Source organism: Varanus komodoensis, unplaced genomic scaffold (assembly GCF_004798865.1).
Source record: "Varanus komodoensis strain SLA01 unplaced genomic scaffold, ASM479886v1 scaffold43, whole genome shotgun sequence".
In the NCBI taxonomy this organism is placed as follows: Eukaryota; Metazoa; Chordata; class Lepidosauria; order Squamata; family Varanidae; genus Varanus; species Varanus komodoensis.
The window spans coordinates 4,160,444-4,183,260 of NW_025335985.1; the positions used below are offsets into that span (position 1 = coordinate 4,160,444).

At 38.9% G+C, this 22,817-nt stretch overlaps 1 protein-coding gene across 4 annotated transcripts in view; it reads left to right on the top strand.

Moving 5' to 3' along the window:
- FSD1L (fibronectin type III and SPRY domain containing 1 like) overlaps positions 1-22,817 on the top strand; it is a 39,935-nt gene that overhangs the window by 6,278 nt on the left and 10,840 nt on the right. For all 4 annotated transcript variants that reach the window (XM_044443885.1, XM_044443886.1, XM_044443887.1 and 1 more), the window contains exons 2-9: positions 1,053-1,148; positions 2,320-2,451; positions 6,879-6,980; positions 10,996-11,018; positions 13,508-13,629; positions 17,523-17,732; positions 19,633-19,731; positions 21,840-21,969. In XM_044443885.1, coding sequence (XP_044299820.1) covers positions 1,053-1,148; positions 2,320-2,451; positions 6,879-6,980; positions 10,996-11,018; positions 13,508-13,629; positions 17,523-17,732; positions 19,633-19,731; positions 21,840-21,969 — 914 coding nt within the window. The remainder of the gene's footprint in view (positions 1-1,052; positions 1,149-2,319; positions 2,452-6,878; positions 6,981-10,995; positions 11,019-13,507; positions 13,630-17,522; positions 17,733-19,632; positions 19,732-21,839; positions 21,970-22,817) is intronic.

Here is a 22,817-nt window from a genome sequence, read left to right on the forward strand (position 1 = left end):
CCCTGTGAGGTAGGTTGGGCTGAGAGTCTGTGACCGGCCCAAAGTCACCCAGTTGGCTCCATGGCTGAGCAGGGACTCGAACCCGGATCGTCTGAGTCCCAGTCCCATGCTCTTAACCACTGCACCACTCTGGCTCTCCCTAATACTGTGTGTATTGCTCAGTTCAGCTTGACTTTAGTATGTTATATGTCCAATAAGGGCACAGTCACCCATACCTGAGAGCTCATGATCATTCTGCGCAGGGTGAGAGGAGCAGCAAGGGTAGCCTGCATTGCCCTGTCCTCCCATCCTGCATTTTTAACAGCTGTTGCTGTTGTTGTTTTGGCCCATCTAGTCTTGCTGATGTGGAGTGGCAGAAAAGGATATTGACAGAGGCTCTGGGATAGCTTGTATTCTGGCCTGTCCAGTCATCTCCCAAAGAGAAGACTTTTGCTGCTCTCTGTGGTCAAGTTCTTCACTTCAGAGGCCAGCATTTGTGGTGGTTCTTGTGCCAGTTGCGAGGGGGAGAGGATGGATCTCTGATGAGCATGGTGGATAAAAATCAGTTATTAAAAAAATGATTTTTAAAAATTTAAATTGGATTTTTTATTTAAATAAGATTTTTTTAAATAAAATACTTTTTGAGGAAAATCTAAAGATATTTTTATTTAAGATACATTATAGTCCAGAGGTTATTCATCATGAAATAAGAATTGTTTTTTAATTATGTAGCATGTGGCTGTATATTCATGCAGTGTTCAGATTTTTTGGTAAATGAATTCCATTAATCAGTTCACAATATCATATTCTTCCAGAGGATTCTGGAAGAATATTGGGCCATTTTTTCTGTCCAGGAGATATCACAGTTGCTTGGTTTTACAGTTCTCAAAACTGTGAATTTGTGTCTGTAGAGATTACATGCCTCTTCTTTACAGCAAAAATAATAAAAGCATACAGAATCGAGAAAAAGATCTTACCAAAGGATGGCTTACCAAATAAGGCTTACTAGAAAGCATTCATGTTCATTAAAAAGGAACATAGATATATAATGAATTTATTTTTTCTAATTCTAGGAAGCATTGCAGAGGATTATCTCCACATTAGCTCACAAAAATGATGAAATCCAAAACTTCATCGAAGCTTTAAACCACACTTTAAAAGGTGTACAGGTATGTTGTGAAACTTGTGTAAATTATTTTATTCAAAGATAAAGATAAGCATACAGGATCTGAGCCTTGTAAGGATAGGAGTAAGTCTCCACTGAATCTCAGTTTGGCAAAGGCTTACAAAACTTGGGGCAGCTTCTCTACCCAAGTTTTGAATATTGGGTAGAGAAGTGAATATTGCTTGGCTGCCAGTAGTAGTGGGCCTTTGCCTCAGGCAGAAAGAGAACTTGTTCCAACCTGTAATGTGTTAGTGAAGATGGGCCATGTTATTGGCAGCAGGTGCAGTCTGTGATAAATATATAGAAACATGCCAAATATGTTGACTGTAAGGCTTTGGTGGATTTGGGTCTGAGTTCTAAATTGGTGGTAATATACAACTGTGCCCCAGCACTAATGCTAGTAATGTTGCACCAGCTGAAGCCAATATTTGACTGCAATTTGTGCTTGCTACAGAAGTAGCAAAGTGTTGCCTTTCCCTATTGCCCTCCATCATGCTAGTTACATTGTGGAAGTGTGTGTTTATACTAGTGCAGTATCATTACTGCTAGCAGTAGAACTCAGTTGGCTATTGCTCTGTATGCTTTGAAACAGGTGGGATATATTATCAGAAACTCTTGTATTAGCTACTTCACTACTGTAGGCAAAAGGTTGATTTTGAACTGAGTTTCAGATCCCTGCCCAGCCATGAAGTTCGCTCTGTTAGATTACCAACAGAACAATTTGTGAAAATAGAATGGGATAAGTGCATATATCATTTCTGAAGCTCCTTAAAGGGCAAGGTATAAATTTGCTAAATATGTGAGGCAAATTAACATATTTTTAAAAGTATTCTCTAACTGCAAACTCTGTATGCCTCTGTTTTGTGTTTCTCTGTAAACCTTTACAAATACCTGAGACAAAAGAAAACTGTATCTTGGTGGGTTAATAATGATCTTTCTGAGCCACTAAGTTGTATTTGAGTCAGGCTTACTAAGGCAATAGGGCAGATTTTTTGCATACATACTGATTTTCTTTACAGTTATCCTCAATTTTACAGTTATGTTGGAAAAATGCAGTGTGCTGCAGTGATGAGAATATGGCAATGTGATGCTTGCATTTGTTTATAGTTTGTGATGAGTAAGCAAATGTATTAAGCCAGCAGTACAGTTTATATACAATTAAACTCTGTTTACAGGCTAATTCTTCCAGTGTACTTGCTGAGCTGGATGAGGAGTTTGATGGTTTATACTCCATACTCGATGAAATGAAAGAGAGCATGACAACGAGTATCAAGCAAGAACAAGCTCATAAAACTCAAGAACTTCAGGTAATTGGATATATGTTTCTTGTAAAAATCTCAAGTTTTTATAATGTAGGAAAAATTTTATTAATTACATAAGTAGGCAGTGATGCAAACTTTCTGTGAAGTGTAGGTTAGCTTTCTGAAAGAAAACATGACCATGTATTTCAAAGTATATGCAGATGTTTCAACTACTTTTCTTTTATTCAAACTGTACTTCTACAGTTTTATGTGGACCAATTGTTCTGTTGCATGTTCAGTAACTGCTTAGCAAAGTAAAATCTGAGCAGGGCCATGTGTACAGAAGAACATTAGAAAAAACAAAGAACAAAATTAGTAAAGTTGCAAAGTGTTTAAAATGCCTTTCTTGCTTCCAAAAGAACAAGCTTTAAACATTTTATTTTTGTGACTTAATTCATTTGCCTCATACAACATTTTTAACAAAGTCCCTTGCTGCTTTTTCCCTAACTTTAAACAGTTGACAGTCTATAAGCTGAAGTCAGATACAGTTTGCAAAGACACTTTCAGTACTTCTGAAAACTTCATTTCCAGTATGCTTAAGTTTTACTTGCTGTAGTACTTTAAGGTATGAGGAGTACTAGAATGTTGACATGCAAATAGGCACACAAGAACCTTCAGCCACATTCCAGAATTCCTCTAGTGCTTCAAGCATTGATATTGCGGTATCAATGTGCCTTTGTGCATGCTGCTTCTTTATTGGTCTCTTGCAGCTTTTGTTTCTACAAATTCTGACATTGACATTTGGCTTGGTGTGCCTTACATGCAAAACTTGTCATGGTCATGTGGATAGCAAGGATTTGTTTTGGTTGCTGGGCTGCAGTGTTGGACTCATAATCTCTTCTAACTTCATGATAGACTGAGACATAGATAATTTGCTTCTCTTGCAAAATGAAGACCATTGCTAATACTGATAGATATAATGTGCTGAATATGTTTTGAGTATATATTGTTTATATAGGTATGCTAATGATCAGTCAAATTATCTTGGTCAGTACAGTGCTATCCTTGAAGGCAAAAGTAGTATTGAAGGAGGCAAAAACATTAGCTTGCCTGTATAACATTACATTACGTAAGATAACTGAGGATCTTTACTGCACATTTTGCTGTTTACTTTATATATTTTAAGTTCCTGTGGCATGTTAGTTAAATGAATTGGAAACCAGGCTTGGGTAGCTTGGGTAATTCAGATTTCATTTATGAAAGGCATTTTTATTGAAACTTAGTTGCAGTTGCATTTCTAGTGTTGCCCAAAAGTTTGGTACTTAAATTAATTGGCTCCATCTTTTGTACACATTTACTTGATCTGAGTTCAGGTGTAACTCTACCCAGGCAGGCAGCTGTGCTCTAGGATCTCTACAAATTCTAATTTTCCTTCATGAAGTCGTCTTGATGCTGAGTTGCTTAATTGCTTGCTCTATTTTCCCTTCCGTCTGTTATGAAAATACTAGTGATTGAGCCCAGTTTCAGCCATCTTGGAATAGCCCTTTGGTACTGGGAAGCTTTCAGACAAAGTTTGGAAAACAGGTCGTCAGAGTTAGACACACTGTGCCTGCCTGGCCTGAATGAAGTCATGCGACTGGTCCTTCTATAGGCCTTTTCATTTCCTTGAGTGGGAGAGCTGCCTCAGAGTAGGGTGAAGGGTGCAGCTATGTAATTGCCCTCTGAAACACTTCCCCCTTCCCTTCAGACTTTATCATCTGCAAAGGTGTGTGCTGGTTGGGGATGTCTACCACCTAGAGATTGAAGGTGGCACTGCAAAGTTCACACATGGGTATGCACTGCATTTATATCCTGCCTTTCTTCCTCTTGCAAGAAACCTCTTCATTTTCATAGAATCATAGAAGAGTAGAGCTGGAAGAGGCCATGAAGGCCATCAGGTCCAACCCCCTGGTGTTATCCTTACAAGAACAGCCCTGTTTAGTAGGTTAAGCTGAAAGTCTGACTGGACCAAAGTCACCTAAAGAGTTTCATGGTTTAGTGGGGACTAAAATCTTGATCTCCTGATTCCAAGCTCTGTGCTCTTAACCAGTACATTGCACTAACTCATTGAGCAAATGTAAAATATAAATTAAAGACCAAATAACCTTTAGGTACACACTCCCTTAGTATGCATGCCAAGTTTCTGGTGTCTCATTTTCACACTCTTGGCATAATAATACTGACAGATGCAGGCCCTGTTTATTTTTATGAAATTATCTGATAGTTACCAAATAATAAATTACAGAAGGAAGGACTCAGTAGAAATCATGACACTTGGAAAGTTTTATACCTAGAGATAAAAAACAAGCATTTGCAATGTTTCAGTAATGTCTAAAGGGTACAGTTGGTTTTTATGGTAAGAGAAACGTGGCTTTAATGCTTGGGTTTTCCAGAAGCAAAGTCAAGTAAGTACTTTTGATGCCTCTATCTTCTTTGCTGGGAGCAGATAGCATGGATGCAGTACCCCTCCATACTGAAAGTTCAGTGTGCCCAGCAGATGAACGCATAGAACTGGCATGTGCATGTTTTAACTTGTGTTCTCTATATTCCATATGTCCACAATATGAAGTTTGACATGCCTTGGTGGTCCTGTCAGTTTCTGAAGACTCATACTGGGACAATGGAAGGGTGCTTTTAGTGGCTAAGCAGTGGAGCACTGCTTGCAAGCCCTGCATCGAGTCACTGTTCTTGTTTACTTGGCCATGTTAGTGGCCACTGCTGATTGCTGTACTCTCATTTCACCCCCTTCTTGGGAAAAAGCCACTTTTGCAGCCTTAAGCCTCTTGATCCAGTAAAACGTGTAGTAAATGTATATGGATTTACTTGGCTGACCTAACTATACTTCCAGTTTTGGTATAATGCACAGCTCCCATGTACTTGAAGCTGCAAAATAATGCAGTATCTCTTAAGTCATAGGCACAAATGCCGCTTGAAAGGATACTGATACAGTATTAGATCATTCTCTTCAGGGATTAATGCAGGTATTAACTTCTGGTGGTCTGACTATAAAATACAGTGAGCAAAGAAAAATGGCCCTGCCTTATGAGCAGGCAAGATGCTTTTAGATACTGGAAACCTTGTTTGTTAATATTGAGCATTGTTGTACTGAGCACAGTGACCTGGATGCTTTAATATCGTATGACAAAACTGTCACTTGATAGCAAATGGCATCCGCTGAACCATAGCCAACACAGGGAAAGGAGAAAAAATAGGACATTTTAAAGCTTAGGAAAAGGTATTCCAAAACTCAGCAGTTCGACATTATAAGCCACTTTTCTAGCCTTATACTTTGTACTTTTCCCAGGAATAAGTCCTATCTTTACTGGACCTAATTGCTAATTGACTAAGCAAAACAGTATATTGCTTTGTCTTTATCAACTATAACAGCAAATGTCTTCAGTAATCTTCAATATTTATAAATTTGCCTAGACTGCTTTGCCTCAAGCAAAGTCTACCAAAGGATTTAATACTTACCTATAGCTTTACCCAGAATGTTTTGTTCTGTTTATACCTGGTGTCAGAAGGATGACAAAGTTGGTGTTTGGTAGACATTGGGGGAGATCATTTCACAGTTGGGGTCTGCCACTGAGAAGGTCCTGCCCCTTTCTGCTTCTTTGTGAACCTTCCTTGGAGGTGGTGCTTGGGGGAAGATATCAGATGTTGATTGCCGTGTCTGGGTAGACTGTGGTTGGGAGAGGCAGTTGGTCCATCAGATAGTCTGTCCCAAGCTGCATAAGGCTCTATAGTTTAAAATAAGCACCTTGAATTGGGCTTGGATGCATATAAGCAGTCAATGCAAGTAGGCCAGAATTGGTCTGGCATGTTTGGACTGTCTGGTTCAGTTTATTAATCTTGCTGCTGCATTTTGAGCTGCAGGTTCAGTCTTCTAGAGCGTCAGTTTATTGGCCTTAATTAATTTATTAGATGGGAAAGTCTGTGGATTTAAAAGTGCTAGCTTAGTTAGAGCCCCCTAATGGTGTTTGGCCAGCATCCAAGCTCCTTCTTTGCTTAATATCTGAGCCAGTATTGGTACTGGATGAATTAAATGATTGTTTTTTAAAGGAAAAGTCCTATGGGGATAAGTGGTAGCCTACATTCTGCAGATGATCTGAACGTGTAGTATATGTTTATAAAGGTTATAAAGAAGGTTACTTCCTTATGAAAACAGCTTGGACAGATCCTACTATGTAACAAGATATGGCAGACATGACACAGGAAACTGTCAGGCAGCTTATCCATCAAGTGTAGTGTTTATTCTGACTAGCAGCAGCTCTGTAGGATCTTGGGGAGATGTCTTTCCATCAGCTTCTACCTTATTCCTTTTAAGTGGTGAACCAGCCATCCATCTTTATGTAAATCATAAACTCTGGAAGCAGGGAGAGAAGAAATATTGTTCTCTAACAAACTTTAGTATAGCCTGGCATACTGAACGGCTTTTTGCATTCCTCCTCTAGAATCAGCTTAGCCAATGTAATAATGCCCTGGAGAACTCCGAAGAATTGCTAGAATTTGCTGCTCGGTCACTGGACATAAAGGATTCTGAAGAATTTTCAAAGGTATAAAACTTGCCAAATATCAACAGGAAAAACAGAATTGTTACATCACAGTACTGTTTATTTCTTTCATTTAATTTCTTTTTTGCCCAATAGCCAAAATTCTCTGGGCAGTTTACAAGGATGCATAAAACAAAACAATAAAATACAAAGTCATAAAAACAAAGCAACATTAAAATGGATTCAAAATAGCTTAAAAAAACGGGATAATCCCCTTAGGCTCCTGGATAACCAAGCAGATTTTTAAAGGCCTTACCATAAAAGCACTGTCTTAACCTGATGCCGAAATTTTGTCAAGTTTTGGCACAAAGAAGGCTGGAGCAGGGAGGTTGATTTGAAGATGGAGGGCCACCACAGAGAAAGCCCCCCCCCCCCGGTTGCCACCCTCCTAGTCGGCACTCAGAGGAAGGCCCCAGAGGTTGAGTGTAGTGTCCAACTGGTTTGCAGTTGGGAGAGGTGCAGTTCTAAGTCTTTATTGGTTAAGATGAGTGCCTTGAATTGGGTCCAAAAACATATAAGCAGGCAAAACAGGTGAGCCAGAACTGGTCCTATATGTTTAGACCTAGAGGTCCCAGTTGTTAATCTAGCTGCCACATTCTGTATGAGCTGCAACTTCATGTCACTTGTGTGCAAGTATTTTAGAAATGTGGACCTGATCAAAATCTCTTGGGTCATAAACTACATTCTAAAGGTTACAACAGCTTTCCGTGAATGGACTTGTGCACTTCCCCTCCTACAAGAACCCCAGATCTGCTCCAGAAGCCTCCCTCCCCTACACTGCATAGCAAATTGGGTATCTGTTCCTCTGGCTGATGGGACAGTATTGGATCCAGTTCTAAGTGTTTCTGGTGGGACTGTTCAAACGTGTGAGGAGAACAGAATTGTTTAATGACTGGTTTTGTAACCAAGAGTAATTTTCATACAAGCTCAAGATATAATATCTAAAGATTTTTTTAAAAACCCTACAGAATCTGAATTGGCCTGTGCCAAGTTAGTAGCCAATATCTTAATGGCTAAGAGCATTTAAAATAAAATAAGGCAGCATCATTGCATAATTTTAGTAGGCAGCTATGCAGCTACTTAGAGAGTATGCATGCATGATATGTATTGCACTCAAAGCAATGATGTCATTAGCATTAGCTGGGTTTCTAGAAATAGAGTGATAAATGAACTACTGAATGGAAAAATCTGCAAGCTGGGAGTAAAGTAGAAATTGTAATCTATTTTAGATCATTAGTTTATCTCAGCGGTACAAAATATTCCCAACTCTTCTATTACGTAGATTTCACCTGTGGGTTTTTCTAGTGCTTTCTGCCTCAGTCTTACTAAAAATAAATTCAAGCCCTGCTAGTTGTACTTGCCTGCCAGACTTTTGGTATATTTGTCGGAAAGGAAGCTGTATGCTCCTGTAAAGGGCAGTCTGTAATGCTTTAAAACTTACACTTGAAGCAGTTCTAAAGGATTGACCAAAATACTTGTCTTCAGGTATCTGAATTAGTTCTGATCTGTGTTTAAAGTGCTGTAAAGTTCATCTGTGAATTGACACTTTTAACTAGTCCATTTGGAATTGCTTTGGGTATTTTCTTAGCAATTAAACCAAGGCACGAATGGAGAAGTTAAATTTGTTCCTTGTGTCCTCTTTGTTTCACATAGCATCTGGTAGCCCAGATTTGTCCATCCTCATTTTTTAAAAAAATCCATTTAGTTGATATTATTCTCTACCAGATCATAGTTCCCTTCCATCTGGTACAGTGTTTTCCCTGGACATCATCCAGGTTCCCAGGCTTCAGTTCCTTGATTATGTCTGCCTCACTGAACCTCACAACAAATCCAGATTCTTGCATTCTGTTTGTTACTCCATCCTTTTTTACTTGTCAAATAGTCATGGATCAAAAGTAATTTTGATCTGTAAACTTTTAAATACATGAGTGCATTTTTTAAAGTTACTTTTTCAGCATTTTTACTGACAAGTTCTTTGCTGCGCACAGCAAATAATACTTGCTAGCTAATGCCACTTACTTAGCTTTTAGAGCATGTGAATTCATTCTAGTGGTGACCATTTCGTATTTTGTGTCAGAAGAAATTCTGAAAATGCCTCTGTTCAAAGGAAAGGAGTGAGTCAAGGAAAGCCGAATCCCAATCCCTGTTTATTTTGTTCAATATTTGCTGTGAAAGCGGACTTCATATTCCTTTTATGCCTTGTATAATTATTACTCTTCTGATGTGCATTGCATCTATTTAAATTAATGACTGATGTTCATTTGTTATGAAAGACAGTGCAGCTCTACAGACAGCCAACTGCTGAGGTAGCAGATTATACTTTGTTTATTGCAGGAGATCACTTTCCCTTCCAGCTAAATACATTGAGTAACCTCTTTAATCCACATACTATTAAATATTTACGTAATAAGCAAACTATACAAGCTTGACAATGTTAAACAACAATTCATATAGAATCTTGTAGTAGAAAGGAGCACAACTTTGCTTTCAGGCTTTCAACATACTGGGCTTCTGTGAAGCAGAGGGCTGGGTTTGAACATGACCAAGAGTAGAAGCAACTGAATCACTGTCATGTTCACTGAAAGACAATGGGCAAGTCCTCACTCATTTTGTTGATATAATTATCTTATTTTTATTTAAAATAATGAACATTATGTCAGTTATAATTACTGTGCATTCACATCTGTCATCTATATTAATTTTGTAGAGGTTAGGTTTAAAAAGGGACCCCAGGTAAGATCACCTCCTCCAGTAGTTTTTTGTTGATCAGACTTCCTGAAACTTTTTGCTATATATCTGACTTCAGAGTCCTAGCAAACAATTTATAGCTGTGTTTCTTTGACCTGGTTTGCAGATAACTGCTAAGCCATGTTTTGTTGACCTAATTAGGGTTTACCTGGCAGATGATCAAACAAACAGTGATTTGTTTTCTTAGTCCCTAAGTTGTTTCCTTTCTCTTCCACTTTCTTCCTCCTTGTACCCAAATATCTTTACAGTGTTGCACCACTGATATACAGAGTAGCCAGGAGGGTTTTATTTTTAATCACTATTGCATTCCACCTGGCAAAACAACCTGGCATTGAGCTCACACATCATGACAACCCATGGTTTAAGCAACCTAGGGTTCACAACCCAACATCCATCCATGGGTTCTGTTTCTGGGAGGTTAATGGTTGATGGATCATGATTTGTTAATGTGGCTGACTACACAACTGCCAAAATTCAGCGGTCCATGGGTTGATTCCATGAGTTAGCATTATGCGTGAACCTGGTCTTTGTTTTATGGTTATATTATGTCACTTAAACTACTTGCTGGGTTTGCCTTAACATGACACTTCCTGAGTATGAGTTTTATATTCAAAATGGTAACTGCACATACCACAAACTCACCATGGGTCACATAACTAAAATAGGGTTTTCATGTCATGCCAACATTTTTTTAATCAATTCTGGTTTCTAACTTGTTTTAAAAATCCCATTGGGTTTAAGAATTTCTGAACATTTCCTGGTCTCTTGCAACCTATAACACTATGTTCATTCCAAAGCTAAGGGGTGAGGTAAGATTCCCTCTGTTTGAAAACTATTTTGCTGAAGGACTTCTGTGGAAAAGAAAACTGTCTGATAAATACAGAGTGATACTGCCGGGGGGCAGCAGGAGAGAGGATGGCTCAGCTCTGGCACCAGTCAAACATAATCTCACTACCTAATAGCTTTCACACTGTACAAAACATCAAATTTCACTTGCATATTCCTAGGTGGGACTGCTTATTGTTAATGTTAGTACAGAGACTTGATGACATAATGTGGGATTTGTAGATGGCTTGTTGAAATGGCTGTGTTTGCTTAGCATTGAATGCCTAATAACTTTGAATTAACAATGGCTTGTGAGGCACATCTTAAGATAAAATTCTGGTTCACATCTGAAATTGATACTCTAATTTTCTTGCATGTTACTGCAGATGAAATTTGCATGAAACCATTAACTACCTTCTCTCTCTTCTTCCTGATGCACCTCAAGGCTGCCAGACAGATCAAGGATAGGTACAGTACAAACTTCTTTGATTCTGTTGCTCATTTTTCTTAATTGGAGTTAAGTATATTCCAGTACTAAGGGAGTATGCTGTTTTTAATCAAGATTTATGTAACCAAAAGACAAAAATGAGTTTTGCATGGTAATAAGACATTACTCAGTTTGGGTTCATATTTCCTCCTGCTTGTGATGTGTGTGAACTGTCATTCAGTGACCAAGAAAATGTGTGTACTTTATATGGTTGGGGAAGGCTCTACATGTGGTTTGACAGTTGTATAGGAACCTCTGGTAAGTGGTTAAATATATTTGTCTTATATAACATTAAGCCTCACCGGTGGTGGTATCAGAAGTTGTTGGTTTCTTCTACACAAACAAAAGACTGAAATGTATTGCACACTTTCTTGCTCAAAATGACCTGACGGTGAGAAAAATCTGAAAAAAGGGCACTTGTACATCTGTTCCGAAACTCTGTATTCCAGAATAGATGAGAAGTACTCACATAAAGGAAGAGAGAACTCTGTATATATGCACTCCAGCACACTCTGAGTGCAGAAGTCTCCAATTTCCCATGTGGTGCTTAACCTGATACAGGCTTACCTCGTCAAAGTGAGCACAGAGCAAACCAGGCTACACATAAGAACCTGTTGGTCTGTTTCAGGTTTCTCTGCCATACGTATGATTTATGCTTGAATTCAGGCAGGTAGTAGCGAGACTTAGACAGTAGCCATCTAAGGTGCATAGCCATACTTCTAGAACAAACATAATGTACTGCTTTATTAGAAGGAAGCAGCCCTGCAGTTCCAACTCCTGTGTATTTAAACTTTGCTCATATATGGCTTCCTGTATGAAAAAGCAGCTTTGAGTGGCAAGGGCCCAGGTAGATCAGACACTCGTCACCAGTGGACTGCTGCTGAAAGAGCCCTCCTAGTGGTCTGTGAGATCAATGTGGTCTCTTACAGGATCACTGGGGCAAGCTGAGGTCTGCATTGGGATGCCGCGTGCCTCCTTACATCGGAGTCTGGGAAACCTAGTATGGAGAAGCTTGATTATGCCTCTAGAATATATAAGATGAAGAACTCCGGACACTAAGAGGCTGTTCTGTTTCCTTTGGGTGTTTTCTGAAGTATGTGTTCCAGGCCTAGCATGGGGCAGGGTCAAGAGGTAATTGCTGAAGAAAGGACCTGTGGAAGCTAGCCTTACCAGAGTAGGATGTCTGAGAAAGAGTTCTCAGCCTGAGCCCCAAAAGGGATCTCCTTTGCTTTTATTGCCAACAGTAGTCAACCTGAAGAAAGGCCTGGGTGTAGTATAGGTCTCTGCATTTTCTTATTTTAAAGTCATTTGCTCCCCTGTCAGCTTCATTGTTTGGCATAATTTTTCGATTTTAGATTTTGAGACTGACTGGGTAACTTCTTAGATTTAATTTTTTTTGTCATGAGTTGGAACAGAAATCTCATTTCATATAGTGTCCAATTCCTCCCTGAAGTAGTAACTTGTGAAAATGTTCTCTGTTTTTTCCCCCTCTGCCCCCCACCAACCCCCCCCCAAAACCCAAAGTACCTACCTTCCTAGAATTCAGTGAGAGTTTTAGGGCTAGCTCCTAAAGTTCCCTTAAGTGAACCAAAGGGCTTTTGATCAAGCAGCAATTCTTGCCAGTGGGGAGGGGTTCACATTTTGCCTGTTCTCTGTACCACCTCCTGCACTGTTTAAACGGTTCTCTGTTCTCCAGAGATTGGATTTTTGGGAGAAGGCAGAACTGGTAAAATTTCTGCCCTCTCTTCCAGCAGCAGGCAGTAGGAACACACTTTGCATGGATGGAACTCTTGCGTGATTTTAGGGTCCAGCTGTTACTGTCCTGCAAGGTTCATTTGTAAGCAAGAAATACAGACTCTTACTATGAAGCAAGGAATGGATTCTCCTGATATGGATTAGCCTGATAGTGATGCAAGTGCAAATGTTTGAATTTTGGGTAGTACAATAGGTAGTCCGTAAGCTATGACCAAAGAGGATTAGGAGTTTACAACTAGGAACAAGAAAGTTGTGATTGCAAATCTTAAAAATACTATTTCCTAGATTTTCTGATCTTCCAGAATACCAGACAAGTACAAAGATCTGAAACTTCATTTGCAGGGCTTCAGTTCTTACGTTCTCAGAATGAATAGTTGATTGATTTTTTTTTTCTTATGCTAACTGGCCAATTGGCTTGATATGTGGGAAGTGTGGCCATATTCATTCCTGCATGAGGGATAAGTGCACTGTAAGTTTATTGGTTTCTAAAAGCTCACTTGATAGCCCTTAGATTGCCACAAGAGTGACTAATAAGGTATGTTTCCCTACTTGTCATGCACCATGGTTTTAGGTTCACATTTGAATTAAAACAAATGCTGTAGCCAAGTTGCATACTATGAATCAGTGGATAAGAAATGGACATTGTATGTTCAAGAGCATGGCCATAGACTGTTGGAGATCTGAAGAATTCTTCCCCCTAATTTTTGCCCTTTAGAGTCACAATGGCTCCAGCATTCCGCCTGTCTTTGAAACCCAAAGTGAGTGACAACATGACACACTTGATGGTGGACTTCTCCCAGGAAAGACAAATGCTCCAGGCTCTAAAGTTCTTGCCAGGTAAAAATGGATGTGTCCAGTGAGCTACTTGAGATGTTGTTGCCATGCTTCTAAAGAGGTGGCAATCTTTCCTTCTGCTATTGTGATGCATATTAGTAAGTGCAGGTTGTTCCCTTCCCCATTTCTGTAGCATGTCCTGGTGTGTATATTTGCACTCTGCGTGGGTGGAGGGCAAGGAAACATTCTCCCCAGTTTCCATTCAAACAGGATATATTTGAGAGCCAGTGTGGCGTAGTGTTTAAGAGCGTGGGACTGGGACTCAGAGGATCTGGGTTCTAGTCCCCGCTCAGCCATGGAACCAACTGGGTGACCTTGGGCCAGTCACAGACTCTCAGCCCAACCTACCTCACAGGGTGGTTGTTGTGGGGATAAGATGCAGGAGGAGAGATGATGTAAGCTGCCTTGAGCCCTTTATAGGAAAAAGGCAGGATATAAATCGGAAATAAATAAATATATTTGGGAATGGATGGAGAGGTTGGTAGTTATATACATTGCAACCTGGGCTGCATTTCTTGTTTTGTAATGTCTGTTGAACTAAGAGATACTTTCCCAAATGTAGTACTGGAAAGCCAAAGCAGCTGATCAATTAATGAGGACTGAATGGAACTGGTAGCTAAGCTATCTGAGGTATTGCCAAACATTTCTGTTCAGAGGCACAAATCCCCTGTTAAAGTGAGATGGGTCTGTTTTTGATCGACGTGGTCAGTGAATTTTGTCTTTTAAAAAATCTTCTACCTTGCATTGCCAGCTTCTGAGTAACATTTTGGCCTTTCTTTGCTCATGTAGGAATAATCTAAGACTTCATATTAAAATATCAAATCAAAACTGTCAGGACATCAAACCTGATTTCATACTGTAGTTGATGAATTGTCTGGAATCTTTGGTATACACTTTCCAAAAGTCTTCGAACAGCTCTGAGTGTTCACATGGGACATTAGTTCTGACTGCTACAAATAGTTGAACTTTAAATGATGCTGATGACACTCATGTGAGTGTCCTCTTCTGACAAATCCAACTTTGTCAATTTTATCAGTGACTGATTTTTTGGCACCTCTATGTAGAACGTCCACATTTTATAAATTCATAATTTTGACAACCTTTCATTGTTGCTTCTCCTCATCTTAACCCTATAAAAATAGCACTAGTGCAGTCATTGAGACTTGATTTGAGCATAACATCCTTCTCAGCCTTCCCAAATTAAAAGAGAGAGATTATCACTGGGACCAATATCTGTTGAGACTTAATTTTAAATTTGGAAAGAAGGAACAAATCTCATTCCATTGTGCTATGACTGTTGTAGAGAGTGTTGCTCTCCTTTGTGTGTGGGAGTGAAAATGAGGAAAGAAAGTTGTCTCACACACACATCCTACTGTCCTGTATTCTGGCAGTGAAAAACTTTTTTCAGAATATACTTACACAACTGCCTAATCATTTTGAGAATTAAATCCTATAAGCCAGTGATTTCATAAAACACAGTCTAATCTTTCCTCTTTTACCATTCATTAACCTGCCATTTGGTGTGCATAAAACCATGATTTGATTGTTAAAATACAAATGCATTAAACCTAAAAGGGAGAAGGTTAGGGAGATTGGTAGGATTTCCAGGGTACCAACAGAATGAATCTGTTTAAATCTGTTCTAAGCAGTGTCAGTTTTGCCAGCATTGAGGGCCTTTTATTAAAAGCAGGCTGTATGTTGTGTATTTTTGAAATTAGGAATGTGCTCTTGCATTGAACAATAATTAGGGTTTTAGGAAATTGCTGAAAATCTGAGAATGCCAATATGATGAACAGGGTTAGATTAGAAATATCTGAGTCCAAGAGGCCTGCTCAGCCAGAAAGGTCATTGGGTAAACTTTCTTGGCCTAACCTTCCTAAAACAGTTACTGCAAGATCAAAGAAGAACAAAAATACAGTGAACTTGTTGAGTTATGAATAGTTTAAACTGTCACTTGCATCTAAATTTCTTTGGTGCCATGATCAACATGGACATTTGCAGCTTTCAAAATTATATACAAATAAACTAAAACAAGTTGGAAGAGTGGCTGGTGCTGTGTTTAAGGTTTTTCGTTCTCAAATTTTAAATTTGATGTCATTTCAATAAAAATGCCCCATTATATTGTGTAACAAAGATCTGGCGAATATGCAGATCTATAAAATGAGAGGATGTGGGCCTCTGCATGGAGTGTTCTGAGCAGCTCGTTCCCCTGTATCTAGGGTAGGTTAACAGCGGTTTCTCATGTTATACTGCTGAACGTTGAGGGACTTTATACTTTGGCGTGCTCATTGTTTGAGTGAGAATGAGCCCACAGTTGCCCACAGTTTTCTCAGGTTCATGAACATGCACAGAGAATGAGAAGGACAAAAGATCGGTATGACACCAAAATGATTGGTATCTGATACATAAAGCACAAACTGGAGGAGTGCTGTATTAGAGCATGTGACCTTATTGCATTCAGTTTTTGATAGGTGCTTATGTCCCCAAGTTTTTAACAAGTAAAGGGGTGATCCTGTGACTCCTAGACAGCATCTGAGGGGGGCCATAGAGTTCTTTGGATTCCCAGATCGGATGTAAGACGGTGCTTTGACCTCAGAAAGGTGTGTCTGTGATCCCACCATCCTACCTGTTGCAGCCAGTTGTCAAGGCCATAATTTTACCCCTCCTTTCAAGCATAAGGCAACGGCCTTCTAATTAAAAGCTTGATTTAAGTAAATGCAGGTCAGTCAGACTGGCTTAAAGATACAAACAAAGCGTATTTCCAAAGTCAATAATAACAACAGTGTAACCTCTTGGTAAGAAGTTGATTCCAAACTGAATAGCCTTCCTTTTTCCAAATACAAATTACCCAGACACCCCTCTAGGGCAGATCTTCATGCTTCAGGACCTGTTTCTTAGTGTGTCTGTCAATTTACAGCTGGTCTAGCATCTTAGCTGCTGCAAACCTGGGATTAGTATTGGCTGATCTGTCCTCTTCCTTATAAGCAGGTTCGCTTTGCCTTTCCATGGTATATGAAACTGCGTAATGCTAAACTGTCTGGCCAGGGGTATAATCCAGGAAATTAACTAATTACGATTAGTTAATTATAATCCAGAAAATTAGTTCTCATGGGGTCTCTCCCACCCCCTTCCCTTCCTTTCTTAAAACACCTTTGCAAGATAGGTAAAAGTCTCGAGTTTCTGAAATATTAATGTTGTATACTGTTCCAATAGCTAAGCAACTATTGAGAGTTGGTATAATGCAATGTTTAGATGTTGGACTGGGACTCAGGAAATCCAATTTGGCCATGGGGCTCCCTGGGTGACTTTGGGCTAGTCACTGACTCTTAGCATAAGTTACCTCACAGGATTGTTGTGATGAGGATAAAATGGGGAGAACTATATAAGCTGCCTTAGCCAGTCTTTTTTGATCTTGCAAGGATGCCATCAGGATATAAATGTATTAAATAATACACCACTTGTCAGTTCTTTTAGTACAAAAATGGTTAATGTTTAAAGGTAGGTTAGCCTGACTTGTACTTCCAGAAAAGCAGTAAGTCACAACATAAGGCCAATATATTTATGGCTAATAGCACAATTGAATGTATGTAGTTTTGAAATGCAACATAAAAGGCTTAAGGCTATATTCCTGTGCATACTTTCTAGCAAACTAGTGTCATTAAATGCACTAAATTAAATTTGAGTATTTATGTATGAGATCAGGCCATAAGTGATCCAGTCAAAACATCAGCCTCAGGGCATTAAAAATTCTATAGCTGTACTTTCCGGTCAAGTCTGTGCTCAACCAGTTGGGTCTTGCCATAAAATCATAGAGGGAACATTCTGGTTTACTAATGCTCTGTTTATATAGGTAGCATTCTGTTTTCCAACAGTCTCCTATCTTACTCCTTCTGCAGTTCCCAGAGCTCCAGAGATAGTTCTATCAGATTGCCTTGTAGCTGACAACTGTGTAACAATATCGTGGCAAATGACAGAAGAAGACAACAAAATTGATCACTATGTATTAGAGTACAGAAAAACCAACTTTGATGGGCTTCCTCGAGTAAAAGATGAGAGGTGCTGGGAAACTATAGACTATATTAAGGGCACTGAATATACACTATCAGGTAATTTTTTATTTACTCTTCTGGGCAGGTTGACTTGCATTCTAATGGTACTTTCTAGGATATGAAGTGACCTTCAAAATCAATGTGTAATATCATTTAATAAATACTATTGTCTATTGTAACTGTTCTAAAAATAAGGCAGTTTTAATATTTCAGGCAGGACAGTTTCCTACCCAGAATAAACTTTGGGCTGATACTAAATTACATTGCAAAAGTAAGACATGATTTACAACAATGCAGTTCTGCAACTATTAATCCAGTACAGTACCTTAATTCTCCCAGGTAATGGGGATGCTTTGTACATTAGCAGCCATTTGAAATATTTGGAATACTTGTCTAGCATAGCTGAGTTTCTTTGTAATTAGCAGGTTCTTCCACTTTAGGTTGTCCTGTAGTGCTTCATCTTGCACCCCCTTTCCAGATTTTTAAAAATGTATATTTAAATCACCAAGCTGTCCTGGTCTAGCTCTGTTGAAATGAATGGGGAAATGAAACCATGAAACATTATTTTAGCCTAATTTGGGTCTGTTCTGTCCCCAGCAGTGTCTCAGAATGGTAGAGAAAATAATTTGATATCATGCTTACCACATCAATACGATTTGGTGGGTTATACAAAGGCACTAGCGTAACTGTTTGTTTGGTACATTTTTGTGTATACAAAAAGCCATTATACATAGTGACAACTCTATACAGGTAGAATATGGTTTGCCATTGAATCATGGGTTATCATGTGTGAACCCTGCATCAAGATTTAAATATGAGTTGTTAACCATTAACAACCAAGAATTCACAATCTAGCATTTTACCTTGTTTTCTTACATGTTCATAGTCATAAACCCATATTTATGCTAATGCAAGCTTCACGTATAACAATCCACAGTGACAGCCCGTGCTCAACCCATGCTTTGGTTTGTTGTTACATGCAAGCCAGGACAAAGTAATGTGTGGGTCCACTGAAAACTAGGAGTGCATTTTTCCCCAGGGGTTTAGTTCTGTACCAGATTGGCTTTATTTTGACATACAGCACCAATGTTTTATTTATCATAAATTATTTAGATGTTGGAGTGTACTGAACCCCATTATTTTACTGTGAGTCCAGTATTTCACTAAGGCCCTTCATTGTTTTTGTTTTCTCTTATGTTATGGGCCCAATTTCACCTACAGATCTCTGGTTTTGTCCTCCAAAGCTTCCTGAAAGTTCAGTGAGTTATCTTTGCAAGGTTCAGTTTAACCTAATAGCGTTTTTGTTCAGCTATGTTTTTGGAAAGTGATAGTAATAAAACCATAGTAGCAACTAGATGCAATACAAAATAAAATGGCATGCAAAGGTTAAAGTTGGCCAATTTTTTTTCAGTCCCTTAGGACACATTTTTGTCATTATTCTTCTATTTCCTATAATGTGGTTTTACACTTTATTTTTTCCATACTTCAGGGCTTTTAATAGCCAGCCTTTTAATCTCTTGTATAGTGATTATATAATCATGGTCTGCCCTTCAGTGAAAGATTCCTTGAGTGCACTATTACTTATAACTAGATCTAGGTGCAATCTATATCAGATAAAGGCACTGACCTAAGTTTAATTACCACTTAATATTTTACATTCGGTTGCCCTGCAAACAAGAAATCTGTTGTGTTATACTTGGAGCATGATAAAATGGAGGCCCTATAATTATATAATTCATTACTATACTGCCCTGTAGCGGAAGCTGTCTAGAGATTTTCAATATCTCATCTAATTTCCTTGGCATCAGATACTATTGATGCCTTAATTTGCATGTAGCTATGGAATAGAGGGCACTCTTCATATGAATGTAAATTCTTTATCGCTCTAAGCTGTTAATCTTTCTTTGTTCATCATAGTGGGTAGCAGTGTGTTTCTGAAGTCTTCACTCTCTTTTAGGTCTGAGGTTTGATTCAAAATACATGAATTTTCGTGTCCGAGCTTGCAACAAGGCTGTAGCTGGGGACTACTCTGACCCAGTGACTTTAGAGACCAAAGGTAAAACAGCATAGTTAAATATTAGCATAATGTGGTATCTTAAATATGGTTCAGATTAGGTTTGAAAGCTGAAATTAGGTTCAGATTTCATATTGGCTATGAATACACAGGAGCAAGAACTGCTTCTCGTCCTCAGTTACTGAGATGCAGTGTGGTAGCTGGAAAACAAACGTTATGATATAGTGGCTTGCAGAGCATGCTTCTCAAGTGAAAACAGAACACCTAGAATAAATGCCATTTCACTCAACTGATTTTGGCATCTGTGTCAGTTTATGACAACTCTTGCCAACCTGGGTTGAATGTGAGCATACTGATGATGTCATTCAAAGGGCCCATGCAGAGATCAGGTTTCTGTACCCTATGAAATTACCAGTTGCTTCTGTACCTGCATTTGGGCGAAGGAAAATGTCTAGAAAACCTTTACTGCTGACTGAGAGCTGCCATAGACCATATGAGAAGGTTCCAAAAACTAAAACTGAAGACATCGTTTAAACTTTACAACACAAAGTGCTAGGAAGAGATCTCAGTGTCTGCTTTATATTTAAAAAGAACTTGGCTTTCTGACAACTGTGCTTGCAGATGTCCATATGTACATTTGTAATTGGTTGTATCACCACATCTTGCCCTTCTAAGATTAGAACGAATGAAAATATTTTTAGGAACCTGCCTTGCTCAGCTTTGCATCTGCTGTCTTTGGGCCCATCACAGAAGATGCATTATTCTGATCTTAGCAAACTGTCATTAGCCACTGTATAACAGTACCATGGCTTTTCAACCTATGCCAGCCGGACACCTGTACTTTTGCTTCGGTAATAAGTGAACACTTCTAACTTACCTGTAAAACTTCATTGGGCTTATACTGGGCATATGGACTGGATATTTGCTTGGTAAATTCACTTCAAACTGACCGTTGGCCAAACTCTCAGTTGACCTTTCCTAGAGAAATGTCAGTGTTGAAATACCAAAGAACTCTCTTTGATGCATTCTAATTCAGTAGGATCTTTTCAGTATGACAACTATTGTTTGGCTTCCAAAAAAATGAAGGCAAGCACAGCAACATAGGCTCAGTTATTCTGCTTAGTTGGCAGTAGCAAAGATTAAATTTGCACAAAAACAAATTCCAGTGTGACTCTGTTCTGGCTGCTGGATTGTATTGAGCATTCCTGACCTCCAAGAATATTATTACCTATCTCAGTGACACTCCGACTCTACAGCAGTATGCTTAGAAAGCTTCTTAAATATATATTTTGCATTAGTCTTATTATTATTGAAATAGTGTCACTGAAATAACTGCATTCTTCCTCTTAAAGTACATGGTTCACTACTGAAAGAAAAGATGCTTTTTTGGTAACCTGTATCTTCCAGTGGTCTGCTGATCAAATCATGACTTATTTTGCCATTTTATTGGTGCCAGTTTAGTTAGCTTTAGCTTCCTGTACGTATTCATAACTTTTAAAGGCCTATTGCTAGAAGGAGACCCTAAGGCAGGGATGGGTAGCATGTGCCCTGCAGGACTCATGTGGACCCTACTTCCCTCCACAATCTCTTTTTAGAAAATAAGCACATAAAGGGTCAGAATTCTCTTTCTTACAAGCTTAATTTGATCCTTTGGGTGTTCTGTAGCTGCTACAGCCTCCATTTAAATTTCTTTAACATTTATTTAGTTATTGTTAGACCTGTATGGAGGGTATGCGGCCCCAAAATTTCCCCTGAACCTCTCACAGTCTCCTGCACTTGTCCTAGAACTTTAACAGCAAATTGGCCAAGTCAGAATTGCACCATTGCTTTAAGAAATGGCTTTTTCAGATGGAAATTGGAAAATGTGACAGTCTCTACCATAGAGCTATATCCTTTCTTGAAATTTTCCTCAAAAAGATAATGTAGGACCCTGATCAAGAGCATGTTTTAGGTTGGGGCTTATGGCTTTTTTTTTTTTTTTTTTACAGAAACAAAAGTGGTCAAATTGAGCACAATTTAAAATAAAAAAGTAAATAATGTCATACGCAGCTTAGCCTTAAGTTGATACCAAGTTTAAAAATGCTAGCGTTCTTTGCATTAAAGGAAAAGATGTGAATGATGGTCTCAATTTGCATATTTTCATTGGTCAGCTCTTCTATTTAATCTGGATGGTTCCTCATCTCATCTTAACTTGAAAGTTGAAGACTCTTATGTTGAGTGGGATTCCACAGGAGGCAAAAGCCAAGAAAATAAAATTAAAGGAAAAGAGAACAAAGGCAGGTAAGGATAACTCCTCAGAAGTAACTTGTAGATGTCATATACTAGTCTGACACAGTAAATACAGATTTGTGAAAGAAGTTTTTGTATGCAGAAAAGACTCTTAGTGCTCTTAGGGACTGAGCTTGGATGATACACTGCCACATGTAGTGGATTATTCATGACAAGTTACAGCACCTATGGGTGCCATATTGCATTTGCAACCCCTACACAGGGTTTTGTGTCATGTGAGCCTAGCAAATATGAGTTCTGTGAGAGTGAAGGAAGCCTTGTGTAACTCTGAAACAAGCAACAGAGTTACACAAGTTCTTTTGGGAGGGTTATGCTTGCCAGATTCGCATGACAACAACCCCTGTGTGGGGCTTGCATATTCAAAATGGTAGCCACCCACATCCCACAAACAGGCCCACTGCCTTGAACTTACATGAGCTCACTACTCTCTTGGAACTGAATGGTCTCACAGCTAGCATTCGGAGGCAACTCTTGAAGCACATAATGTTGCACCTGTGTTAAAAATCAGTCATTCTTTGTTCTGGAAAAGGTGATATAACATCACATGACAGTCTAAACAGATGTTTTTCTAGAGGAATGTATGAGTAAAAATGGTTCCTTATCTGCTGAAAGGAAAGGATGTATAGTATTGGTATAGTTTATTTATTTAATCAAAGTATTTTTAAACTACTCTTCAGTCAAAAATGCTCCCAGAGCGGCTTGCATATCAGTTACATGAGACAACCTATACATTGCCGGCTTATAATCCAACAAGACATGATAAGTAAATGAAAAAAGAATGGAGAAGGAAGAGAAAAAATGTAATTCTTTCAGCAGGCGGGGCTGATGGAATTACCCTG